The following is a 26,870-nucleotide window of genomic DNA, read 5'->3' on the forward strand; positions in this document are numbered from 1 at the left end:
AACACAAATTTTATAATGTACACTAAGTCAGAAAGTCTTGGCGTATTTAAATACTCAGTCTGTTTAAATACCTTATTAATATTTATAGTTACTTGCACTTATAGTATTTTATAATTATAAGGTGCCCAGGAAGTGTAGTGTGGAAATTATAATTGGCCATAGCCTGAAGTTTGCTGATTATTCCAGCCAGCCAAAATCTGATGGGATCAAATTAAACTTGCAAAAAAGATAGAGTGCTTTTGACTCTACTTGGTAACTCGAACCATTTAGATCTTTTTGAGGGCTCTGGGGTCCTGTGTCTTCAAATGGAAGGAAGTTGCATGGGTAAAATCTGTCTTGTGATGTATAATCAGAAACACGGAGTTGATTTGAGGCCCTCAGTCAATGTTAAATTCCAGGCACTGTAATAATCACTAACTACAGTAATCTGGGCCAGTGGGAAGAACAGAGGATAGAAAGAAATTAAAGACAAGAACAGTGAAACTTGCTTTAAATACGTCATTGCACAGGAGTGCCAAATACCGTGTTTCCCCGAAAATAAGACCGGGTCTTATATTAATTTTTGCTCCAAAAGAAGCATTAGGGTGTATTTTCAGGGGATGCCTTATTTTTTCATGTACAACAATCTACATTTATTCAGATACAGTCATGTCATCTTCTTTTGGAACATGGTCATTACGTACTAAGATCATCTGGCTGACGATCTTAACTGGGCCTTATTTCAGGGTAGGACTTATTTTCAAGGAAACACGGTATGAAGTTCATTTCATACATGAGGCCCAAAGGATCACATGCCAACAGTCACACAGCTAATGTCATAGCCATTGCAAGAACCTATGTCACTGAAAGAGAAATTCCGTTTAAGAGAAGGAAAGTTACAGAAGTTACTCTTGCCCCTAAGACTTTGTTCTGAGGTCTTTGCCTCACTGGCAACCCAGCTCAGGTCCCCATTTTCAGAGCTGTTGTAACCCCTTCCACCACTTGCCTACACTTCCCCAGCACTATAGCCACAGACTTGGGTCAAACCGCCTTTTCCCCATAGCTCAGCCGAAACGAGTTAGAATCTCTCAGAGGAGGCTTTAGTAAGAAATTAAGGGGAAAAAGAACGAAATAAATGGAGTAATTCTAAAGAGTGAAAGTAAATTACAGGGCACAGTAATTTAAGACTAAAGTTCATCTTGGGGTTCCTTCCTGACTCACTCTAGAGGACACATATGCCCTTAGTTCTTTCCTCTCCTCACCTGTCTAGACAGAACCCCAAATTGTGACAGGCCATTACTGCTCTTGCTGGAATCCTCAATTCCTCCCAAAGGACCTCCCCATTTTTCACTCGTTGGGCCAGTATCTGAGGGAGGCTCCTATAGAGGCCAAACGGGCAGCTTCCTTCCCAGGACAGGACGCTTACTCCCTCACATCTGTGGGTCCCCACTTCAGTGCTCTTTTCACTCCACGGTGCTGTTGCTCTGGTCACTTTTCAACTGTATGGGATGAAAGATGTAGGACTATTTTTATTTTCAAAGTAAAGGTCTGGTGGGGGGTGATATTTTCCAGGCACCTTGCCTATATAAATAGTGCTTTAGAGTCAGTGCAAAATAATACAGAGAATTACCACAAATACTTTAATTTGGGGGAAGGTTAGTTATGTGTTCTTCTCAAAACATCCTTTCTGGCATTTACAGTTTTTGTACATTGTTTCAAAGTTATGGTTCTGCTTTATAACTTTGAAAATCCTAATTAAGTGATTAAATAGTCCCTTCTTTCTCTCCCTTCCCGACACCCCCCCAACATTTTCATTGAATTAAATAATTTTCGGAATGCTATTTCTCCAACAGTTTGATTTTTCTTTTGGGATCTCAGCATGATTCTCTTTTGTTGCCTCTTAGTTTATTTTGGGAAGAGGGTAATTTATGCAGTGGGAAGCTTCAGATGTTAATGGAGCTAAGAAGTAGGAATGTTAGGCCAAAAAAAGGAAAAAGGAAATATCAGAGAGTCATGCTTGTCTTAACATTCCCAAATGATTGTTGAATACTATCTATAATCAGCATGGTAAATTAAAAATTTGATTTTTTCAACTAAATTTTAGTATAAATACTATTGAATGATTTGTTCAGCTGAAGAAGCTTTTCTGCTGGTGACATCACAATTAGAGAATACTTTAGGTTTATTTCTGAAAACCTGATGTGGAATATCGAATTTCCTTCTAAGCTTGTAATAATAATGATGCTTTGCAAGGGTTTCCTTAAGGCTTGAAATGCTGTTTGCTGTTCTCCATTTAACTTTTGAGCACACTGTATTCAGAAGTTGACACCCACCTTATATCTACCTTTTCTTTTATGAAAACAAACTAGCATAATGAAGAATTTCATTACCGGGTTTTAATTTGGGCAGAATTTTAAAAAAATCAACATGAGCTAATGTTGTGTCTACCCTCCGCCCTCCCCCTTTGCTTCGGAGGCAGGACCATCACAAGTTAACTTTATCCCAATAGAAAGCGTATATCAAGCCACTGGCCTTTAGCTTGATATTTCAACTTTTCCGTATTTTAAAAATTCTTTTTCACCATTGTCACTGTAATACATTTTAACGTTAAAAAAAAAAAAGTTAAAAAATTATTTTACTGAAAAATGGAAACTAGTTGGAGTTCAAATTCTGCCCAGACTACCGGGTTGTGGTTGCATCTGAATCCAGCATGCCCTGGGAAGGCGGTGCAGCCTGCTCCAGGCACAGCCTCATCAGTCTCTGCTTGGCCCTGCAGTTCGGAGATTCCCAGCAGCTGCGGCTGGTCCGCATCCTGCGCAGCACGGTGATGGTCCGCGTCGGTGGAGGATGGATGGCCCTGGATGAGTTTCTAGTGAAAAATGACCCCTGCCGAGGTAAGGAGCTGTCCTGAGCACGAAGGACACGGTGGGTACGCCCTCCCCACCCAGCTCGCGTGCTCACACGAAGTTGTGCTGGTGGGGTCTGTCTGTTTCTCCTGTTGTGGAGCTGCCCACATGTCGTCTCACTAGCACAGATTAGAGATCGAGGGTGACAGAGTGGACCAGGAGAGAGAGCAGGAGAGGTTGGTGCTGTCGGGAGAGACAGTAACGGGAATGGGGAATTTATTGCTGTCATTGAGTATTTCTGTTTGAGGTGTTAAACACTAGCCTAAAAAGGAGCCTGATGAAGCCTTGTAGGTTTCCTGCAACTTGGGGACAGTATCTGCCCCTCCCAGGTAGGGAAGGACTGGGGAGCTCCCTTGCCCGGGAGGCGGAATAAAGAACACCTAACTGTGAGCCTAGACACTTCAAGACAGATGATTACTTAAGCGAGACCATGGGGTGTCTGTCTGCTAAACATGAAAAGGCTGGCATGCCGGCCCAAAGGCAAAAGAAAGCAGTACGTTTAATATGAATGATGGCACCTGCAACCAGGGGAGAGATGATCCACTTCTGGTTGCTATATTTTCTTCAGCTGGGTCCTTTCCTTTTTCCTGTTAACCGAGCTGCATGTGGATATATAGAAGGCTCCCCCACTGTCTGCCAATTTGTCTTTCTTGATCAGTTTCTGCATTTCCTGCTCTGTCTGTTTCTTTGTGTTTATATATTTTTTATTCTAGTTCACCATCCTGGGAGTAAAATAAAGCGCTCTGATTCCAGCTCTTCGATTTCCAGTCAGTCTCCCATAGGTTGGCTTTTAAGCTTTGTCCCTCTTACCACACACCCCAGCCTGTTGAGAATGGCTTCGCTTCTTAAACTGTAGCACCTCTTTGCTCTGTGGTATCTGCTGCCTTTATGAATGCTTTGAAATAGCCAAACCATAGCTTTTCTAACTATTACAAGTTGACGGAGCATATAATACTCCTGTTGAGACAGAACCCATAGAATTTGTTCTGAGTTTTTATTTAACGAATACTCATATAGCTTTGTACGCCACACACTATTAAAAGAACTACAAATAATTCATTTACACCTCTATGAGGTGTAGATACTGTGTTTATCTCCATTTGATAGAATAGGAAGTGGAAGCACAGAAAAGTTAAATAATCTACCCAAGGGCAGACAACTAATAAATGGCAGAGACAGGATTCAAATCCGAGGTAGTCTGGCTCTAGAGTGTGTGTTCCTGACCGACATGCTGTGTGTCGCAGAGGCGGACATACCCACCACCACCCCTTTTTGTGTGTGTATTAGTGGTTCAGCCTGCACAATTAGTTTATTAAGGCTTGTTTATAAACCTAGCAGGACTATTTACAGTACAATTACATAATCTCTTTGGAAGTGATTTATAGTCATACTCTGAAGCATTTAAATCTAAAGGGTGTGCAGTTCTCACATGAATGCAGATATGCCCATACATAGTTCCTCTTATTTTATCTCAGTCCGTATTTATCCCAGTAAACCAGAATGATAATTTTCATTAGGAGTTCCTTTTTTTTTTCAGAAAATTGTTAATTTGAAAACACCTATTCTGGGCAAAACTGGAAAGGGTTTAATCACTTTTAGAATTTAATTATATTGCAAACCAATTTCCTTGACATAAAAATCCTATTTTATTGTTTTAAATGAGCAATATATATCGTTTTAACTTTAACTCAGTAAAACATTATTCCTTTCTAAATCTATTAATAAGGTTGTATTTTTTGGTATCATGTATGATTGGACTAAACAAGCAAAAGAAATACTGCATGTAGCATTTTGGGATCTTTGGTTGCCTGTTTGCTGCCTGCTCTATTTGCTGTATTTATGATAACATTATGCTGCTGGCCAAGGAGAACACTGCTTGCTTTGTCCTTATTATCTAAAGATTGGAAACCCAAGGAAATTTGGAGGGCCATCTAGTAGCTATTTTCAGCATCCCTTGGAGCACACAAGGTAAGGCTTTCCCCTGTACCTCTCCAGGCATGGCCTCCTACGGCTCAGTAATCACCTCAGTGCCGTTGATTGCAGAGTCAAGAACTCCCAGCAGTCTTAGATGTCATACCTGTCCGTGATGGACAGGATGAGCTACTTCTATTCAAATAAAAATTGTTCTAGGAGGTAGACATGTAAGGTCTCAGGCGGATGTAATAAGTGATTTGGAAAGATGTGAATATCATACAGAGAGACGTTCCTTTTAGCTCTCTAGGGTCCAACGTTCCTTTTAGCTATCTCGGGTCCCGTGAGGATGACTGTGGCTTCTAGAAGTGCCACGTAGGGTAGATTTTGTGTTCATCTGTGTGGCATTTCCTTGGCGCTCTGGATCATAAATAGCCTTATACTGCGGCCAGTACAAAATTTATGACAAGGTTATAATAGCAATGTTTACAATCATTTATCTCCTTTTACACAGCTGTTGATAAAGATGAAAGACATCTCAAACTCCACATTGCTTTAGCCAAATGTAAAAAGCGAAAGTATTTAACAATTAGGTCCCAGGTACTGCCAGATTTGGAGATTTCAGTTTCTGATTCCATTCATGGCAAAGAAAATCTTGATTTTTTTTGGATGGAGATAAAAAGAATGCCCCATCCTAACAATTAGAATCACTTTTACGGTATGGTACTGTGTATGTTTGCGAGCATTAGACAAATTTGTTCTTCAAAATTTTAGTGAAAATCTAGAAAAACTTTATGAATATTTAAGACACAATTGGGCCTAGAACTAATTTTTTTAAATTATGTTAAAACATACATAAAAGTTACCATCTTAACCACTTTTATGTTCAGTGGCATTAAGTACATTCGCAGTGTTTTGTTATCATCACATCATCCATCCATAGAACTCTTTTCATCTTATAAAACCAAAACGCTACCCAGTGGACAATAGCTTAGAACTGAATTTTAACTAACAGGCCTGTTCCAGTCAGCATAAGGTGGCCAGCATAAATCCCTTAGAAAATGATGGCCTTTTTGGTACGTAGTTGAAAAACTGAACTTGAAATGGCTGCCTTCAGGGTCTTTCTGTCTCCAAAATGTGATCTTCAAAAAACCTAAAAAATCACGGTCAAATGCATATTTCTTTATTGTAGGATTTCTCAGCACTTACAAAATGACAATTGCATTAGGGCTCTCCTAGGGGAAATGTAGCATACAGCATTTACTAAACTCCTTTTTGTAGAAAAACCTTCAAAAGCCTCAGTTTGGGGAATTCTGCTGTTAGCAATGAAATACTGTGGAAGGATTTTGAGTCCTTTACAGATATCAGATTTTTATTGAGAAATTCAGTCCGGGGAATGAGGCGTGAGGGAGGGATGGGGAATAAGATGGGAACCAAGGAGGCCAGTGGGAAGCCTGTTTGTTACAGGCGTCCAGCGTGGAGGGGATGCTATGTGAATCACATAGTGTAGGAGGGTGTGGAAAGGCTGGAGGATTCAAGAAGCATTAGAAGGTAGAGTCAGTAGACTGAACTGCCATCAGGAAGGAGGGACCTGCATTGACGCCCAGGTTTCTGGCTTTGATCGTGTCTAATGAGTGATTGACTATAACTGACCTCCAGGAGTGGGGTCTGCGCTGGGCTATATTTGGAAGTCAGGAATGACTATGATGGCACTGAAGTCTCAGGGGGATGAGCTCATCACCAGGTTAAAAGTCTAAGAGGGGAACACGACTGCGGACAGAACTCAGAGGAATGTCAGTTTTTAAGAAGTGGGCGGGAAGGAGGAAGGAGGAAAAGCAGTGGTGTCCTGGGAGCCAAGGGAGGAGAGTGTTTCAAGAAGAGAGCAGTTAGTAATCCCCCCACGTGCACATTACAACAGCAGAGAGCTGCTTTTACCTCAGGTTTTTACCTGTGCTTGTACACGTGTTCTCTCCCCCCCCCCCCCCCCGCCTCCTTCCCCCTTTTTCTCTCCCTTCCTTCCCTCCCATATGTCACATGTTTACTTCTTAATGATTCTGTCCTGATCTTTTTATTGTCTCGAGCTCCTGGGTCTCCTTCTTTAGGATTATTATCGACAGAATTCAAACAGAAGAGTCTGGACAATGTTGATTTCAGTGATCTGTTTTTCTTCACTATTTCGTTACCATATATCCTACAAAAGCTGAGCAAAAGTACACATGTCCTATGAGAGAGAAAGGAGGGGTTTGATTGCACCTCAGAGGTCTGAATCTCCTACATCTGCTGTTCTTGACCAGCTACAATGTGCTTACCCCAAGGGACAGTGACAAGGCACACATGTGACAGCAGATGGGATGGCACCTTGTACACACAGATTTCTTGCTTATAGCAAACTGAGGGGCTTATTATTAATGTGTCTGCTATGGATCAGAATCATGACAAGGCTGATAGTTCATGAATTTACTTCAGTTTTAGAAGAAGCCACAGATAGTACTAAACTTGTAACTTATATAACTTATGGGGGCAAGCAGCTATATGACCATCAGAGATACATTTTTTTAAGATTAACTGACATTGTATGTGTGTGTGTGTGTGTGTGTTTATTTCCTTTTCTAGCACGAGGTAGAACTAACATCGAACTGAGAGAGAAATTCATCCTACCTGAGGGAGCATCCCAGGGAATGACCCCTTTCCGATCACGGGGTCGAAGGTCCAAACCGTCTTCCCGGGCCGCTTCCCCTACCCGCTCCAGCTCCAGTGCTAGTCAGAGTAACCACAGCTGTACATCCATGCCATCTTCTCCAGCCACCCCAGCAAGTGGTACCAAGGTATGTACTGACCACCACTGTGGCCTCCTTCCCCGGCCCCATCTTTGCAGATGTTCGCTGTTCAGTGTAGCCTCTGAGAGACTCTAGTGAGGAGAGGAACGTGAAGACATACGGACCAAGCTCTGCCTAGACCAGGCTGACCAGGCCCTAGCGGTGCATAGATGGAGGGCCTGGAAGATGACTACAATGAACATGTATTAAAATATGTACTCAGGTCATTAAGTCAGAAGTGCTTTTTCTCACATATTCCTAGTTTGAGCCCATCCAGTTACTGGTTTTGAAAACCCAGGCACAGTCTGTGCAGCTGGAGCTAACAGATAAGTTTATGATGATGGGTCATGTGTGAAGCGTGCTATTTATTGCCTTTCTGCCTGGTCCCTTCCTTCCTGTTGGACTGATGTGCACTTATTTTGTTTTCTGTTTCTTTAAAATTTAGTGTCTTCTGTTTGTTTTTTTTATGTTCCCAATTTGCTCCCTTTCTGTTCCATTTTCAATTGTTCCCGTCCTTCCCTTTGGATTTCCGTTTCACAGACGCCACTTCAGTTCTCTCGCTGTTATGACAAACCCTGGTTGGTAAACAGTAAAGCTGGCACCCCTGTCAGGGACAGCCATTGTCCTGACCTCCAGCTGCCCAGCCCCGAGGTAGAGTATGGCTTTGCTGACTAAGGACGCCGTCAAGACGAGGTCCTCACTAACGCCAAGAACTTGACCAGCTGCTCTTCCTGACACGAGTCCATGCTCTTTTCCATCCTTGTGGTGCTTGCTCTCACAGCTGATTCATCTAGTCAAGTGGTTTTCAGGTGTTTCTAACTCAGATTCACCAAAATTGGAGATAAATAAGAGATGCCTAAAACTGGATTGTTTAACAACTTTCCAATTGTCTTCAGAATGGTATTTGTTCAGGGTGATAAACATTGGTCATTCCTGGTGATTTGTTTATTGATAGTATTTATAACTGGGCCTCTTGGAATCTCCAATTGTCAGATACACAGATGAGTTATGAACACTTGAAATTCAACTACGGTGCATGTTCAATGGTTTTCTATCTTCGCTGAGAACAGAAGAGTGGCTGGCGCCCCTGCCCTGATCACACCCCCAGCGTGGTTGACTTCACCACACTGGTTCGAAACGCGGGTGCTGTCCACTTGAGCCAAGCACAGTATCAGTAAACGCTGCTCTTAGGCTCAGAGTTTTAGCTTCTAGATTTCCTGGCCTAGGCACTTGGGTTTCTGTAGCCTCGATTTGAATACACATGTTCACGTGCGGTCATTCAAATGCCCAAGCACTTTTGGAAGAGCGGTGTTTCAGAAACAAAACCTGCGCTAGCGGCTTGTCTGATAGCGGGACAACTTGCATTCTAGCTCCTGCTGGGAAACATTGGGTTCTTGTGCCTCAAAAGATAGTACTGCCTTCAGTCATGGAATGCTTCAGCCAGAGAAATCGGGAGGTACAAGAAGCTAATGCCTGTGAATGGACTGCTGCCTTGGGGTTCATCCCACTCCAAGCTAAAACTCCAGTTCCAAAATAAATCTGGTTTAGAACACTATCTGGGGACCAACAGCCACTAAAACCCCAAGACTCAACCTGCTTGTCTTGCTTTTTCTTCTTCCTCAGTGGCTCCAGTTTCATGAACGTTTCAAAAGTTCTAAAATTTTAAATGTTTTAATTATGAAGCGCAAATTCTCACAGGATTCTGATAGATGAGCCCTTTTTTTGCATCTTAAGTTAGTTTTACCTTTTGTTTCGTTTCATTTTGAGGTTTCATCTTTCCTTACCTATCGGTGTTCTGCAGCCAGGCCATATCTGCATGTGGACTCCCAGGCCAGGGTCTCTGGGGCTACGGTCCTCCCAGCAGCAGTGCTCCCAACGATAGCTTCTGAAACTGGTGCTCTTCCTCCTGTGTGGGCCAGGAGGGTTTGTGCTTGAATGTTAATCACTCTCTGTCGCTTCTGCTGCTGCTTGATAAATTGAAGAAATACAAGAATCACAGTCAAATGGGTTGCTTTACTCTTCTTCTATTTGTATAAACATCTTAAAGGTCCTGGAAAACAATTTACACTATCGACTTCAAAGAAAAATTGGAACAGCATGTTGTGGCATGAAGTGATACTTCAAACAAATTTAAAATATTCTTTCTCCAAATTAAGTCTGCTACTGTCTTTAAAAAAAGAAAAGGAAAAAGAAAACACTCGAATAGGAAATGAAGCTCCTACCTACCAGTAGCAGTAATAATCATGTACATCTGTCCGGCTCTTTTCCAGTTTAGGAAGTGCTTCTATACTTGATGAATTCATTCAACAAGTTTTCACTGAGCCCATCTTCAGTGCCAAAAGTGTTTTAGATGCTGAGGGTATGACAGCACCTTTTGTGGAGTTTACACTTTAATGCAGGAAAGACAGACAACAAACAGGAAACGTCCCTGGGCTGTTGGAGGGAAAGCAAGACTGTCAGCGTGGCTGGGATGGATTGAACGAGAGAGAGTATAGTAGGATGGAAGTCAGAGTCCCTGATTTCCTGAGGGAGAAGTAAAGACAGATGTTAATTTAGATCAGTCCCAGGGCCCAGACCCAAGGCCCGGTCTTCTGGCTCCTCATCCAGAGTCTTGTTCCTGATATCATAGCCTCACTCTTTGTACTTCTAATCATTCATTTGACCCAGAAGTCAAGTATTTTATCTGCATTTTACCAGTGAGGAAATAGACTGAAAGATCTCGACAGGAGGTTCTGCACCCACCTAGTGATAGAGATTGGAGTAGTGTTCAGATCTCCATATTAAATATGTGGGACTTGAACTCCTTTCACGTTTCTAACTCCAAAACCGTAATAGTTGGGATTGTTTGGATTTTTTTTCCTTTACCTATTCACCATATTTCTGTTCATTGTAACTATTGTACTCTTACTATTTGAGGATTTTTTCTATTTCTAGTGGAAATTTGTCAGTTAAGATAAAAGGTATTGGAAGCATTTTGAAATTTTAAATTGGAACGTGAAATTTTGGGGGTGGTAATCATCAAAATACATGACCTAGGACACTTTCAAAATCAACCTTTGTTTTCCTGGACTTTTAATTTGCTTTTCAATCAATTAGAGATAAGCAGTCTACATTTTAAATTTTAAAATTGAATTTCTATCAAAGATTTCACCAAGTAAATGTGAACTTTTTATTTTATTTTTTTAAGGTTATCCCATCAGCAGGCAGCAAGTTGAAACGGCCAACACCAACTTTTCATTCTAGTCGAACATCCCTTGCTGGTGATACTAGCAATAGTTCTTCCCCAGCCTCCACAGGTGCCAAAACTAATCGGGCAGGTAAGTACCTGCCGCAGTACCTGTGCATTAGGATGGGGGCTGGGGGTCGTGGCCAGGCTAGGAATTTGGAGACAGCACCTATCAGCAATGCCTCACTGCTCCCCAAGGAGCAGATCATGAGAGTACACTTAGGTGTGATGCCCAGAGAGAGACCTGCAGATTTTCTGCTGACCTTTACTTTTTCTCCTGTCACTACAATGAGCTCAGACTTGCCTTCTGAGAGCAGGTACTCCCACAGCCAAAGCCAGACCATTTATTCTTGATCAGAAATGATCATACTGTGTTTCCCCGAAAATAAGACCGGGTCTTATATTAATTTTTGCTTCAAAAGACACATTAGGGCTTATGTTCAGGGGATGTCATCCTGAAAAATCATGCTAGAGCTTATTTTCCGGTTAGGTCTTATTTTCAGGAAAACACGGTATTTGAGATAATGTAGAAGAAAGAAAAGGCCTCCTGAAGCGGGGCCTTCCTCAGAAGCCTGTCCAGTGTTGGGACTGGCAATCTTCTAGTAATTTTTTCTGATACCCATATTTATTATCACTGCTGGTGAGCTGAGAAAGTCAGGGAAAGATCACAGCTGTTTGCCATCGCCCCCATTCTCAATCTGCCCCTGGTTACCCCAGCTAGCAGCCCTGCCCAACACCACCTTGGGGACATGAGGTTAACAGTGCTGCTGATAAAAGCTTGTTTCTAATCCTCAGGAGGCAAGTTTCTTAAGTAGAATCATAAAACCAGAGACTTCTATGTAGATAAGGAAACTGAGGTCCAGAAAGGCTCTGATTTGCCGAAGGTCATACAGTGGTATTAGATTCAGAGCCCTGACATCTCTATTAAGGCTGCTGCTTTATTCTTGAATTCCAGACCCTAAAAAGTCAGCCAGTCGCCCTGGGAGCCGGGCCGGGAGTCGAGCCGGAAGTCGAGCCAGCAGCCGCCGAGGAAGTGATGCCTCTGACTTTGACCTTTTAGAGACGCAGTCTGCTTGTTCAGACACTTCAGAGAGCAGTGCTGCTGGAGGCCAGGGCAACTCCAGGAGAGGGCTAAACAAGCCTTCCAAAATCCCAACCATGTCTAAGAAGACCGCCGCTGCCTCCCCCAGGACTCCATGTCCCAAGCGATAACACTGTACAAGCACCCCCAAGCCTCTGTCCACTTTGAATCCTGCTCCATACATTGGGTGTATATTTATTCTGAACGGGAGAAGTTATATTGTTAAAAGTGTAAAAGAATAATTGTGTTATGAAGCTGCCTTATTTTTTTTCTTTTTGTAAGTTACTATTTTCATGTGAATATTTATGTAGATAAAATTTGCCTCCTGGTAACCCTGTAATGGATGGGGCCCAGAAATGAAAAAAATATTTGAGAAAAACAAGTGAAAGGTCAAGATGTATTAAAAAAGAAAAGCCCCTAAATAGGGTTTCTGTGCAGCGCAGGGTTATAAACCTGCTTTATCTTTTAGGATTATTCCTAAATGCATCTTTATAAACTTGACTTGCTATCTCAGCAAGATAAATTATATTAAAAAAAAATAAGACTCCTGCAGTGTTTAAGGAACTCTTTTTTTGTAAATCACAGACACCTCAATTAGCAAGAACTGAGGGGAGGGCACTTCTAATTGCTTTTTCCATTATTTTTAATGTTGTGTGATTTTAGCTGAAGAGAGGGAACCTCATGTAGGTAACATTTGCACATGATAAGCAAAAGGTCGTCTTTGCAATACTGTCTTTGAATACTGTTTCAGTACTGGGTGTTTAAAGGACAAATAGCTGCTAGAGTTCAGGGGTAAATGTAACTGTTCAGAAAACGTCAGAACATTGGGGTTTTTAGGAGTCCTGGTTTGTAACTTCCTATCCGCCTGGCCACCAATAACTCCCATGCTCACCAGGACCCAGGCCCTTGCCAAGGGGAGATTCCTTGGTGGCATTGTGAATTACAGATTTGTTTATCTGCATTTTTTGCTATTTATTTAAATGGTCGATCAACTTCTCACAAACTGAGGAATGAATTCCACGAGCCTATTCTGAAAATGTGGACATAAAATAAACACTTGCTCGTCCTTTAAAGGAGTTCACCAGCACACTTGTTAACAAGTCCCGTTTGCTTCCGTCTTTTTTTTGTGCGTAATAAAGTCATCTGACCAAGTGACCATGAAGAGGGGCTGTCTGGGGCTCCTGTTTGTAGCTGCTGTTCCTCTTCAGCTCCGACCATGTTGCTGTGTGATTATCTCAATTGGTTTTAATTGAGGCAGAAACTGAAGCTCTACCAATGAACTCTTTAAAAACAAGACACTTTTGTATTAAAATTGCTTGCAGTAACAAATATTTTGTATTTCCTGATTTTCTTCTCAGCCATTACCTTATATATAACATGTTACTCTGGGATATGACTGTTTTAGGTACTTCGATGCATTATTCAAATCAAACTGTCTTGATGGATAAATTATGGATCTTACTAAGAATTTTTCTTGTTTATTTTATCCTCATTAATTTCATTTAACAAGAGCGATGGGCCCAAGACAACAGAAATAATCAGGCTATTAACATCAGTCTGTCGGGAATCGGCCCACTTGGGCGATTAAACAAATACCAATATGTAAGAAGAGCCTAGGGTTTGAGAAAATGGGGCCAGTTTCCCATAGTACACTGAAATTTCTGGTTAAATGATAGAATTTCAGAGGTGGAAGCAAAACTGGTCATCAAATGTAGCTCCTTTGTTTTACATTGGGAGAAACTGGAAAGGGAAAGTAGATGAGAGTGATTTGCCTGAGATCACAGAATGAATAAATGACAAACAACCTTGAATCTAATCCTTGATTCCCTATTCAAGACTGGCAGTTCTGTTTTCCTCCAGCTCCTAGTTGGCTTTATAATAATTAGAACAGCCAAATATTAACTAATTCTAGCAACAGGAATTAGATTAGGAAATAAGCAGAGAACTTGAGAGGTAAGAGGGATACAAACAGCTACCTGTGTTCTAATTCAGTAAGCCATACTTCTTGTAATTGTGGAATTTGGTAAGATGAGCCATGTTTGCCAAAGCTGTTTGAGGCCAAATATCCAGATTAAAAGGAATCTGCAGCCTGATGCATTCTGAAGGAAGTGTTTACTCTATATTCTCCACAGAATTGAGTAAGTTCAAGATGCCAGAACTTTGTGTAGGATCCTTTTCACCCAAATTTGCTTCCTCTACTGTGCCTGGCTTCAGAAGCATGCTGAAAACAGCTTGACCTCCATCTTTTAAGAGTCTGGACCATGGTCACTTGTTTTTCTTAAGGTTTTCCCTCAATCTTTGCAACAAAGCTCAGCTGGTGATGGAATATGCAGAAAGTACATTTTGATTCAACAAACACCTGTATGCAAGACCACGTGGGAAATACAGGGCTGCCCGAAAGGGGGTTAAAGCAAAATTATAGTTCTGTGATACAAGTGCTAAAGAAGTAATGCAAATATGGTGTAGGGTAGAGGATGAGTGGGAATTCCTGCAGTCTTAAATAAGAATAGCTAATATTTATTGAGTGCTTACTATATGCCAGTCACTGTGCTAAGTGCTCTATGTACATTCTCATTTAATACCCATCACAACCCTACAATTGGGAGCCCCATTTATATATGAGAAGCTGAACCTGAGAGGTTAAGTAGCTTGCCTGAAGTCACAGAGTTGCCAGGTGGCTGAGGAAAACCTTTGATACTACTTTCTCCAAGAAACTTACCCCACTCAGTTCCCTTGCAGTTCTGGAGTTCCAGGATTCCACTCACATCACTCACCACTACTTCCTCTCCCCTTTTCACTTTGCAGGCACTTCTGTCAGATCCTAACCATTCTGCCTTCAGAAAAGGCTTCACCTGGGGGTTCTAGGAGCAGGGAGCTGGTGGGCCTCGTCTCTGACTTGGCACAACACAGCTGCCCACATGGTTTACGGGAATGTGAGGCCATTGTTTTAAAGAATAGGGCTATCTCCACTCACTCATCCTAAATTGAGATAAATGATTTTTGCTATTACAAGAATCAGCCCAGCACTGGGCTGTTTGCAGCTGGGCAATACACAACCTGAGAATTATAGGCTATATCCGAGGCCCCAAATGATGTGATGTGGACTTTCCTGTCGTCCTTACCAATTCCTTCCAACCGTCGGAGCCCAGTCTAGGAGTCACTTCCTTCCAGCGCAGCACCTTAACCATAAATAAGTGCAGTGAGAAAGCGCCCAGGGAAGAGCAGGCTGGACAGAAGGGGGGTAGTCAATCCAGAAGTTTCCGTGAGGGGGCCTTCTCTTGCAAGCCGCTGAGGGAATGGACAATTAAATTGCGCAAAGGCGGTTCTTAGGAGCTCGGAAAGGGCCCCAGAGCTCCTTGGCCAGGCTGGAGGCGGGTGCGCGTCTGATGTTCAAGGCTGTATCAGCACGTCGGGGTCCGCAGCGGGCGCAGCGAGAGCAGGCGGTTGGTGTCGCGGGTGTTGGATTCGACTCATAGGTGGGTGGTGGGGGTGTCGGGCGAGCGGGCCGCCTGGGGTGTTGGCAGGGAGCACACGGGAGCCAGGTGCGTGGGAGCGCTGGAAGCAGCGACTGAGCTGGCCGTAAGGGAAGGAGAAGCCCCTAGCAGTGTAGGCAAGGAGACAGCAGGGAAGGCTCCGGGAGGCTGGCTAGGAACTGCGGTAGCAGGGAACCTGGGCCAGGCAGATGCTGGGAGAGGAATGCGCCCCACGGAGGCTGGCACCCACGGAGTCGTTCCAGACAGGACTGAGGCCGCATTTGGGGGCATGGGACGACACTCCGCGCACCACAAAGCGGTCACTGGCTGGCCGGACCGAGACTCCGGATGCCCTCCGGAGCGAGGGCGCTCAAGGACACTCCCCGCTCTGCCGCTACCCTGGGATCCCCAGACCTAGGCTCTCTGCCTGCCCGACGGCGTGGCCAGCGGCTGCGAGGGCAGCCCAGGACGACCCTGGCGACCCAGACGCCTGAGCTGCGGACCCTGCGTCCGACCAGCACACCACCCATCAACAAGTCAAATCTCCAGGGCGCCGCTACCAGCGCCAACACCCCTTCCAGGAGCGGGTTTCGGCGGCCTTGGCCCCGCCCCCGCGTCCCTATTGGTCAGGCCCGTAGGGGGCGGGACCCGACGACCCGGCTTAAGACTCAAGGCAGCTGCGGCGGGGCGCAAAGCAGAAACCGCCGGTCGGGCTGAGCCGGCGTTCCCAGGTCCGCGCCTCCCTGAGCGCCTACGAGAGCTCACCCGCCACCTGGACTGAGCGGGCCTCGGCAGCAGCGTGACTGGAGGGCACAGCAGCGACAGATAGTTTACCCGACGGTCCCCAGACGCCCGTGTAGCCCCTGCGCCGAGGCGTTGGCTGCCGCGGCCACCGACCGGGAGCCGCGACAGGTGCCGCGTGTAGGGTGCTCTCGGGTCGGCGCTGCGACCGCGGGCGACTCCCGCGCTGTCCCACCGTCCCCGAGCCCGGCCCGCCGCTTGCCGTCAGGGTCCCGGCCCAGGGCCGACGGCGCAGCGGATGCGTGCGGGGTGAGAGCCCCCAGTCGCCCCGCCATGGCCGCGCGCCCCGGGCCGCTCTGGCTCCTGGGCCTGGCGCTGTGCGCGCTGAGCGGCGGCGGCCCCGGCGTGCGCCCCGCTCCCGGCTGTCCGCAGCGCCGTCTGGGCCCGCGCGAGCGCCGCGACCTGCAGCGCGAGATCCTGGCGGTGCTCGGGCTGCCGGGGCGGCCACGGCCCCGCGCGCCGCCCGCCGCCGCCCGGCTGCCCGCGTCCGCGCCGCTCTTCATGCTGGACCTCTACCACGCCATGGCCGGCGACGACGACGAGGACGGCGGCCCCCGCGAGCGGCGCCTGGGCCGCACCGACCTGGTCATGAGCTTCGTCAACATGGGTGAGTGTGAACTCTAGGGATGGGCGTTTCTGACTGCGGTAACCGTGCCACCTCGGCGAGAACGCGCGTGTAGGGACGGCGAGCGGAGTGTCCTGGCGCCCCCACGGTGGCCCCTCGGGAAGGAACACGGGCTGCAGGTCGAGTGCACAACCTTGGGCAGCGGGTGCCCCTGCGGTGAACCGGGAGTCACCGCCTGGTGGACGGACCCCGCAGAGGAGTGGGAACTGCCGAGGTCAGGGCAGCCAGGTCTAAGGGGCGTGCGGGTCGGCGAGCTGTGGGTCTGGCGGGGCAGACGCGGGAATGTGAGTCCCAGGGGCGTGTACAGTCACCCGCTCGCAAACACACCCAAGAATAGGAATCATGTAATGTCGGGTGGACCCGGGCAGTGCCAGGAAGACAGTCTGGTCCTGAGAAGACGGATGAGTAAACAGAGGCTGTGATGCTGTCACTGTGATAAGGGCTGTACTGAAGAGAGGGACAAAGTTCACTGTGGAAAACCCTGGTCACATCGCCAAAGTGACCAGAGCTGTGAGGAGAACCCAGATGTCCCGAGTGCGCCGCAGCCTCTTCCCGGGGCCAAAGCCCAGGAGGCTGGAGGTGGGGGCGTGGCTGTCAGGGGAGCAGGTGGGAAGGAGTAGACTCGGCTCAGTGGGGCAGGCTGTGGTCATGTCACCCACACCCAGCACCTGGGACATGGCTTGACATGCAGTGAGTGTCCAGGCCTGTGGAATGACCTGTTGGGCAGCTTGGCTCCTCGTTGTTTTCCCAGGCAAAGCCCAGCTTTTCCTCTGCAGAGATTTCATTGCATTTCGTGGAGCCATTTACCCTTAAAGTTCTCAAAGGTATCTTTTTCCATTATACTAAACTCTTTAATCTACAGTCATGAATATTTGTCCCCCATCTGCTCTGCCTCCTCTCTGTGACCAGTGAGGGTCAAGAGTCTGGGCTCAGGCAGACACCAGACTGGACCTGAGGACCCAAGAATGACAGATCAGCCCAAGGTGGGGAGAGCGATGGGGCCAAGAGCCGAGCGAGGACTCTTGCCAAGGCCACCAGCCTCCCTTCACCTATGGCATCCGTCTTCATCCTCCCAACAACCCTGTTAACAGCCTATTCACCCCCATCTCCTAGATGAGGATCGTGACAGCAGAGACATTGTCACGCCCAGGATAGCACGGCCTCTACGTGGGTGAGCCAGGACAGGCCCAGGTTGTTTGGCTCTACATCCAGTCCTCAAGGACATTCCTGCTGTCAGGAGGGCAGGCTTTCAGGGTGGAGGGAGCTTTAAGAGGGGTTTAGGCAGAGGGCTCCGGGGGACACAGAGCAGCAGCAGGTATTGTGGGGTCCTCAGCTATTTGTTTCCCACAAAGGTCAGGAATAGGGGACAGATAAGGAGCCCTCTGTCCCTTCCAACCCAGAACTGGTGGTGGACTGGGGTGGGGGAGCGAGCTGCCGGAGGCAGCTGTTAACCTCTGCTGGGAGCCCAGTGCCAGGCACGGGACTCCAGCCTGTGGGTTCTGGATGCCAGCTTTCTGGTTAGAGGGCAGGGGTGGGGACTTGGGACAGAGAGTATGGGAATTGAGGCTGGAGCTCTGTCCTCGGAACAAGCTGACCCAGGGCTCAGGACCAAGAAGAGCTGTGGAGGCAGTAACCCTGAGAATGTCCCCCAGGAGCCATTTTTAAAGTGAGTCACCACCCAGGCCGTGTCCTGCTTCCTCCCACATCTCCTGGGTCAAGGCTTGCACAGCTCTAGTGGGAGCTGCTGCTGTGAATTGAGCAGCACCCTGAGCTCAGGAAGACCTGGTTCCCCTCCTGACTGCTGTGTGATCTTAGGCATGTCCCTCGCCCTCTCTGAGCCTTAGGTCCCTCCTTCTAAAATGGGACTCCCAGTCATCAGTGAATCCTCAGAGTTGTGTGATTGGTTGATACATGGGAGGAGCAGAAAGTGATCCTCTTTTAGGGTGAACATGGCCCTGGTCACTGCCCCTGACTCCAGCACCTCCCAGCTGCTGCCCAGCCTTGCGGTGGATGTGATGGGAATATCTCCATGTGCCTTATACACATGTGAAACCCAGAAACAGATTTTAAAAGCGAACCAAAGGTGTTTCCACCAGTTTTAGAAGAAGAGCATTTGCAATTCCATAGCCTTGTAAGTCCTCATTCCATCCACGCAGCGCCATGTGAAGCTGTTTTACCAGCCTCATTTCATGGGCTCAGAGAGGTTAAATGGCCAGGCCAGGGCGACACAGCACATCCATGGCATCATCCAGGCTGTGGATTCCAAACCCCAGCTTCTTCCCCCGCCATCTCTGCGTGTTTCATTAGGATCTAAGGCCTCTGACGCTGTGGGATCAACAGGCAGGTCCTTGTTCAGTGAAGCCCAGTTGTGGGCGGGCCCAGCCAGCTGCCAGCAGGGCCTTCTTTATTCTGTCCTACTAATTGCACTAGTAGAACTCTCAGTGAGAGTGGTTGGACCTGCTAATTACCTAGGCTTAGCACCTAGCAGGATTCTTTTCTCCTTTGGAGGCCCAGGCCTCAGGCACATGAAGCCGGGGCCCCTAAACCCTCTGGAGTCTAACAGCAGAGAGTCTGTGCTAACAGCGCCCACGCCCAGGCTCCCACTCCTGTTGCTTCCCCCTCCACCTCTCCTATCGGCCTCATCTGGCTCCTGAGAAGCCAGGCCTGCTGCCTGCTAGGTCCTTCACCATCAATGGCAGCCTGTAGGACACAGAGACCACGGGCCACTCCCAGGCCTCCGGCCCTTGGGTCATGCCTCTGTGGTCAGAGCCGGTGGTCCTGCCTGGCCTGTCTGTCAATCTCGGCCTTGTAGAGCCTTGTCTGCTGTTGGCCAGGATGCAGTAATGGGGGCCAGTACTCGTGTGGTGCAGACAGAGCCTGACCCTGGTGTCGCATGTGCTCAGGGAGGAGAGAGCCCTGAGCTGGGAGGCAATTCACAGGTTCTTGTCTTGTCCGGCCTGCCATTGATTCCTCCATGTCCCGAATCATGGCCCCTTCCCTTCTCTGGGCCTCTGGTTTCTTGTCCAGTACAGTGATGGTGTCAGAAAAATGAGGGGCCACGCAGCCCTGACCCTGTGGTTCTGTTGGAGGCACCTTCTGACATCACCTGTATCCTCGGCCTGAGCACAGGTGTGACTGGTTGTACCTCGGGCACTTCGGGCTCACTCAGCCCCTCTGGAGGGAGGAAAAGGCAGGAAGGATCACCTCTGCTTGTTCCTCCTGAATCCTCTTCCACGTGTCAGTGGGGTGGCAGGTGCCCATCTTCCAGATTGAAAAACTGAGGCACAAACAGCACTGCTGGCAGAAGTCCAGCCAGAAATGAATGGAACCATTTTCACTTTTGTCCTGACCCTTCCCTGCACCAGACTAATTTATTCTTGGGTTCTCAGGCAGCCAAGGACAGCGGTGTTGCCGAACTGAGGCTGTTGGATTTGAGAGAGGCTGGATCAGTGGGAGTAAGAGATCTGGCCTCCGTCACTTTCTTTGATTCTTTACCAGGGACTTTCAGTTTTTCATTAATTCATTCAACAAGTAGTCACATGGTACCTGCTCTGTGCCAGGCATAGTTCTAGTCACTGAGATATGACAGTGAACAAAACAAAGCCCCTGCTCTCATGGAGCTGACCTTCTAGTGGGAGAGACAAAGAACAAATACAGAAGCCATAAAGACGATTGTCACATGGTCTAGACGGTGATACCCCCTGTCTGGAAACCCAGACGCGTAAGACACTGGGAGGACTGATAGGATCGGTGTCGGGGTTCTGACCTGGACTCAGACAGACAGGATTTGCATGTTGGCCCCGCCACCTACTCTCAGTGTGATCATAACTTTCCAGTCCACCTCTTGGAGCCTCAGTTTCCTCTTCTGTAAAATAGAGATTCTCACGGTCCCTACCTGTGGGCCATTTAGGGATCATGTGATATGACACCCAGTGATCACTATACCTGATGACCACAGAACTTCCACATCGGTCCCTTCATTTGCATCTCACAGTTACTACCACATCTTTGTTTTAAAAAGGCAAGTGAGGCTCAGAGAAGTTAGGTGATTTTCCCAAGGCCACACAGCAGGTGGTCTCCCTGTCTGCACATAGTCTGCTCTTCTCCATAGAAGCTGCCTCTTCACCCAGATAGAGGCCTGGTTGATCATTAGGTCCAGTAAGTGCTGCTGAATTGGACTGTATTGAATGTATGTTGTAGACTGAGAATCTCATTTAAAAAATGTATTTGTTTTGGGAATTATAGAACTAAGGCATGTTCGTTGTAGAAAATTCATATATAGATTCATTATAGAATTCCATTATAGAAAATTCAGACCATATGTTTAGAAACATATGGACACCCCTGGTAGTCCTGCGTCTACTTCAGAGAAAACCAGCATTTTAATCCTTTGGTATAGCCCCCCCCCCCCCGCCCATCAGCCTTGATATTTTATCAATATAGATACTAACATTTTATTACTTTTTTTGCAAAGTGGGGCATAAAGTGCCCACTGTTTTGCGACTTTGTCTTTCCTTTAACAGCAAATTCTTTATCCGTCTTAAACTTATCTTACTATTACAGGGACCACATGCCCAAAGGTATTTCTCTTTTTAAAAAAGCTAATTATTTCAGCTTTATTGAGGAATAATTGACTTATAAGATATTTAAAGTGTACATCGTGATGATTTGATATATGTATGTATACACGGTGAAGGGATTCCGCCACTGAGTTAATTAACGCATCTGTCACCTCACACATTTATCTTTTTTTTACTTGGTGAGAACATTTAAGTTCTACTCTCTCAGTAAATTTCAATTATACAACACGGTGTTACCACTTACAGTCACCATGTTTTACCCGAGATCTTCAGACCTTGTTCATCTTGTAGTTGAAAGTTCGAACTCTTTTATCAGCCTCCCCCTATTTCCTCCCCGCCTCCCTCCCCAGCCATTGGCAAGCACTTTCTACGTTCTGTTTCTATGAGTTTGACTTTGTGTGTGTGTGTGATTCCACATATAAGTGATACCATGCAGCATATATCTTTGTTTGGCTTATTTCACTTGGCGTAATGCCCTCAAGCTCCGTCCATGTTGTCACATGTGGCAGGATTTACTTCTTTCTCATGGCTAATATGCCACATCTTCTTTATCCATTTACCCATCGATGGACACTTAGGTGTTTCCATATCTCGGTTATTGTGAATAATGCGGCAATGAGCATGGGAGTGCAGATGTCTTTGATATCCTGTTTTTATTTCCTTTGGATAATACCAGAAAGTAGGATTGCCGGATCACATGGAAGTTCTATTTTTAATTTTCTGAGGAGCCTCATAATAATAATTTCAATAATGGCTGCACCAATTTACATTCCCACCAATAGTACACAAGGGTTCCCTTTTGCCACATCCTTGCCAACACTTGTTAACTTGTCTTTTTGATGATGGCCATTCTAACAGGTGTGAGGTGATACCTCATTTTGGTTTGGACTTCCATTTCCCTGATGATTTCTCTGATGTTGAGCACTTTTTCATGTACTTTTTGGCCATTTGTATGTCTTCTTTGGAAAAATGTCTACTCAGTTCCTCTGCCCATTTTTAAATCAGATTTTTTGTTTGTTTTTTGCTATTGAGCTGTATGAGTTCTTTATATACTTTGGATATTAAACCCGTATCAGATACGTGGTTAGCCAATATTTTCTCCCATACCGTAAGTTGCCTTTTCATTTTGTTGGTTTCCAAAGCTCTCTCTCTTCCCAAGAGTTGAAGGTGGATGCCTTTTCTCCAAAATCCTGTCTGGCCCCCAGGATGGTTTGCCCTCTGGATCCCTGATGACTGACTCCTCTTTCTCCACCCCCATTTCCTCAGTGTTTTCTCACCCTGCTGGGGTAAATGAGTACTATTGCCCCCAGCTGACAGAGGAGGAAGTTGAGTCTCATAAAGTAGAAGTGTCTGGCCCTGTTCCTGGGTGCCCAGATCCATAGGAGCAGATGTGAAAACTGGACATAGCAATGAGGGGAGGTCGGCCCGGGGGTGGGGGGCATAATGGTTGACTACTCTGCAGTAGGACACACTGGGTTTTAATCTGGGGTCTGCCACTCAAGATCTCTGAGATATTGAACAGGTTACTTAAAATCTCTGCATCTCAGTTTCTTCACCTTTACAATTGGGATAATACCTGTGTCATAGTATAATGGTTAAAAACCGTAGGTAAGGCATTTAACAACTTAGCAAATGCCTGGCCTGCTCAAAATGGCAGTCAGTATGATGAGGGAAGAGCCTGCTGTATTTATCTACACCCCCACCTCATCATTTACCTACGGACCTCCTGGAGCCAAGGAGTAAAGAGCACAGTTCCAGGGTCAGGCTGCCTGGGTAAGCATTACTAGAAATGGCATCTAACGTGCCCAGTGTGGTGTCTCACACAGGTCAAATGGGAGCTGGCACATTATTACCCACCTCTATGCCTTTGTCTAGAACACTCTGCTCCATTTCTGCTTGTCAGAATTCTTCCACCACTCTCACTAGGCTTCCTAGAAAAGTATCTCTGACCCCCTCCCCAAAGGCTCCCTCCATGCTTAGAGCCCCCCTGTGCCCCATTGTGTGTGTTTCTCTTGGGATTCTAGTCGCTTTCTGCCTGCAGATTCAGGGGCATCCCCTCTTTTTCTTCCTCCGCAGGAAACTTACGGGCAACCTGACAACAGGGACCAAAGCTGACTCTTTGTGATCCCCCCACCCGCTGTGCACCCCAGACTCTGCATGAAGGAAAGGAATTCAGTGGGAGGCAGGGGACCACGCGAAGGAGCCTGGCCCAGTCAGTGGGGCAAAGCAGGGCCAGCCCTTCCTGTTTTTTCAGAAGCCGACAATGGGTGCAGCATGTCCCTGGAACCCCAAGTCCCCTCAGGGCCCTGCGTGGAGGAAGGGGGCTTCAGCAGGCATTCTCGGGGCCCAGGCTGACAGAAGAACCTGAAGACAGGTGACCCCCTCATCCCAGTATTGCCACTGAGAGGAACTCTTAGGGCCACTCATTTTGTACCGGCTCCGAGTCTGCAAGTCCACATGAAGGGCTCCTAACCTGACACGTGACCCCTGGCAAGTCTCTACCCCTTCTGGGCCCCAGTTTCCCCCTCAATGCAGGGTTGCCCAGAAGGCCTTTCCAGCTCTGACCAAAGAATGTGCCCACTCCTAGCCTCCTGATGGAGGCTCCTCCAGGGGTGAGGCACGGGGTAGGAGGTACACCCAGCCTGCCTCCTCACAGGATCCCATTGCCCCTGGGAGAGAGGGATGTGTCACTGAGACCACATCTTTCTGGAAAACGCCCACAGTTCACTTCTTCCTCCGGTTTGAACTGGAGGAATCGCATCCTTCTTGCTCACATCTCCTTGGATCTATTTTTGGCCTGGCAGGCTTGATGTGGTGGCCTGTGCGGGTGTTCCCTTTTAATTTGGGGTCTAAAGCCGTCTGAGGCCCCGACCAGTAATTATGAGTGCAGAGCCATTTATGGAAACAGCTCTGAAAAAAGTCAGTAATGGGAACTCGCTAAAAATACCTCAGAAATGAAGCCTTGGGCCGCCTCTCGGAGCGCTGAGATTTCTGGGTGGGAGGAAGCCCCTCAGGATGCAGATCGATAGGTGATGAATTCCATGGCTCCCCTGTGGGGCAGCACAGGCCATGGGTACACAGGTCTTGTTTTAAGCCTAAAGTGGGCCCCTCGACCTCTGTTACCAGCAGGACCAGCCAAACAGGCCCAGCCCGTCCGCCTCCAGGGCCCTGAGGGTGCCTGCTCTCCACCTCGGGGGCCAGGCAAGTCCCACAGCAAAGTGAAAACATGGGTGGCTCCTGATGGAGACACGCTGGGATGTGGAAGCCACTACCAGACCAGTAGCGATACCCTAGCCCAAGGACCTGTGGATGCTGGACACTGAGCCACTGTCCTGGGGACCAGGATCCCTTGGGGAGAAGGGGCCGGGGCCTCCCCTCTGAGCCCTTGGAACACAGGGGACTTAATAAGTGGGCCACTGAGAGCCTCTAGTTTCCACCCCACATTGTTTGGTCCCTGCCCTCAAATTGCTCACCGTCCAGCAGGGCAGATGAATCAGGGCCCAGGGCTCCTGGGGTGGGGGAAAGGGCGAACGTGCAGGCTGATCTGTGTGGGGTCAGAGCGAGGATAAAGGGCTTTTACAGCAGGACTGAGAGGAAAGCAGCCTTTAGACATGGTGGGATGGGGGCCAGCCAGGAGAGAGCGGCTGGAGGAGGGCCTGGGGGAGGCTGTAGGCAGCCAGGAGGCCCAGGAGGCCGTGTGGAAGAGACGGGCCAGCTCAGGGGGCCTGGGATGCAAAGCCAAGCTGCGCCCCTCCTGGGGCCCCTGCGGGGCTGGGGAGGGTTTGAGGGCAGGAAGGATGGATGGACACAGAAGATTCTGTTCCCTGAACGGCTGCTCTGAGCTTGAGGAACGGGGTCTTTTGAAGTCTTGCTTTTTGGTCAGAAACAAGACAGATTTGAGTTGTCTGGATGACTCTAAATTTTGTCCAGGGCACAAAAATAGTTGAAGCCTGTGGCCACAGTTGTGTCATCTGGAGGTGTAGCCTGTAGGTGGTGGGTGCAAGGCCTCAGAAGTGGAAAGGCAGAAGTGTAGGCTGCCTCCTGCCCATAGCGGACCCTTACCGTAAACATGGGACCCGGAGGTGGTTTAATTAGGGGTCGGAGGAGAAGGTCCTGTGATTCTTTATTTTTCTGGAGCCAAGGAAGAGAGTTAAGAAAGTAAACACTTTGAGTGTTTCCCCAAGTGGCGCTTTGTGGAAGTAATGGTGACATTGTCTGTCCCAGACCCTGGCCTGGGTCCATAGAGCTGGCTGTCAAGTGTCTGTTAGCCACAGGAAACTCCAGGGGCTTCCAACCCACCTCACAAGGTCATGCACTGTCCCGGCATCAGCAGCCATCGAACTTCATCAAGTTCTTGCTAAGTCAGAGATCCTTTGAATCACTGTGCTGAGTTATTGAGGGCTGAGAAACAGAATTCTTTACGTGTGAACTGCTCTTGCCTGTCACTCCAGACTCATCTTGGACACCTCACCCCTGGACCACTAGATTTCAGCCCCGCCGGGCTCCTGGATGTTTCTGAAACATGCAGGGCTACCTCTTCACATGACCGGTTCCTTCTCCTTCTCCAGTCTTGACTACTTTTCCCCCTCATTTACCAGGTTTCACCAAGGCAGTAGTTCTCAATCTCCCAGGAGACATTTGGCAATATCTGGAGACATTTTGGTTGTCCCAGGTGGGCAGGGGAAGGCAGTGTCACTGGCATCTAGTGGGCCGAGGCTGGGGATGCTGCTAAATCTCCTGTCGTACACAGGACAGCCCCGCACAACAAAGAAGTATCTGTGCCAGGATGTCGACAGTGCTGAGGTTGAGAAATCCTGTCTAAAACAGTCCGCTGTTTTATGCTGAGGGTGATGAATTAATAGACATTAACCTATGTGATGAGTTTCAGTCGTTTGTATTTGTTATTCTCTCTGGTGCTCAAATTGTCCCTTCTTTGACCATTGTGAAACCTCTTCAGTTTGGCTTCCAAGGACTTTCACTCTTACCTAGGAGTTTCTGAGAGCTTCCTCACCTCTGCTGTGAGATGTTCCAGGCTCTGCTCAGGCATTTCCTGCCCTGAGTGGGAAATGGGCCATTTCTCCAAGAGCCCTGTGCCCTGTGGTGCAGTGGGTGCACTGAGACCGCACCCTGAGCGTTAGGCTCCCACTATCCCTGTGTGGCCACTGTTCAGAGGCTTTTACAGTGGACAAAGCTAGGGAATGTATATTTGTAAGAGAAAAAAAATCATGCCTTCAGACTAATTTTTCCAATTCAAATTTAGTATTTTAGGCTTTTATTCAAATGTTTAAATTTTATATTTCTGTTTTCTTTTTCACTGAATGATGGGGTCCTACATGGGGTACTAGCATACTAATTGTTTGCTTGGTCCTACAATTTGATGTGCTTAGCAGGGGACGTCACTTCTGTGGTATTCGTCTCCAACTTCCGTAACTTCAGTTTAGTCATGAGAAAACATCATGTAAATCCACACTG

At 47.3% G+C, this 26,870-nt stretch overlaps 2 protein-coding genes across 30 annotated transcripts in view; both read left to right on the plus strand.

The window, feature by feature from the left end:
- MACF1 (microtubule actin crosslinking factor 1) overlaps nt 1–13,248 on the plus strand; it is a 305,934-nt gene extending 292,686 nt beyond the window's left edge. For 12 of the 28 annotated variants that reach the window (XM_033115596.1, XM_033115599.1, XM_033115598.1 and 9 more), the window contains 6 exons: nt 2,756–2,873; nt 3,599–3,667; nt 7,410–7,621; nt 8,153–8,263; nt 10,800–10,929; nt 11,794–13,248. In XM_033115596.1, coding sequence (XP_032971487.1) covers nt 2,756–2,873; nt 3,599–3,667; nt 7,410–7,621; nt 8,153–8,263; nt 10,800–10,929; nt 11,794–12,050 — 897 coding nt within the window. In that variant the 3' untranslated portion in view covers nt 12,051–13,248. The remainder of the gene's footprint in view (nt 1–2,755; nt 2,874–3,598; nt 3,668–7,409; nt 7,622–8,152; nt 8,264–10,799; nt 10,930–11,793) is intronic. The other 16 variants (XM_033115597.1, XM_033115605.1, XM_033115603.1 and 13 more) reach the window with 6 other exon arrangements.
- A 2,846-nt stretch (nt 13,249–16,094) lies between these two features.
- BMP8A (bone morphogenetic protein 8a) overlaps nt 16,095–26,870 on the plus strand; it is a 33,420-nt gene continuing 22,644 nt past the window's right edge. For both annotated transcript variants that reach the window (XM_033113655.1, XM_033113656.1), the window contains exon 1: nt 16,095–16,800. In XM_033113655.1, the coding sequence (XP_032969546.1) occupies nt 16,467–16,800 (334 nt within the window). In that variant the 5' untranslated portion in view covers nt 16,095–16,466. The remainder of the gene's footprint in view (nt 16,801–26,870) is intronic.

The sequence above is a fragment of the Rhinolophus ferrumequinum genome, chromosome 9 (assembly GCF_004115265.2).
Source record: "Rhinolophus ferrumequinum isolate MPI-CBG mRhiFer1 chromosome 9, mRhiFer1_v1.p, whole genome shotgun sequence".
In the NCBI taxonomy this organism is placed as follows: Eukaryota; Metazoa; Chordata; class Mammalia; order Chiroptera; family Rhinolophidae; genus Rhinolophus; species Rhinolophus ferrumequinum.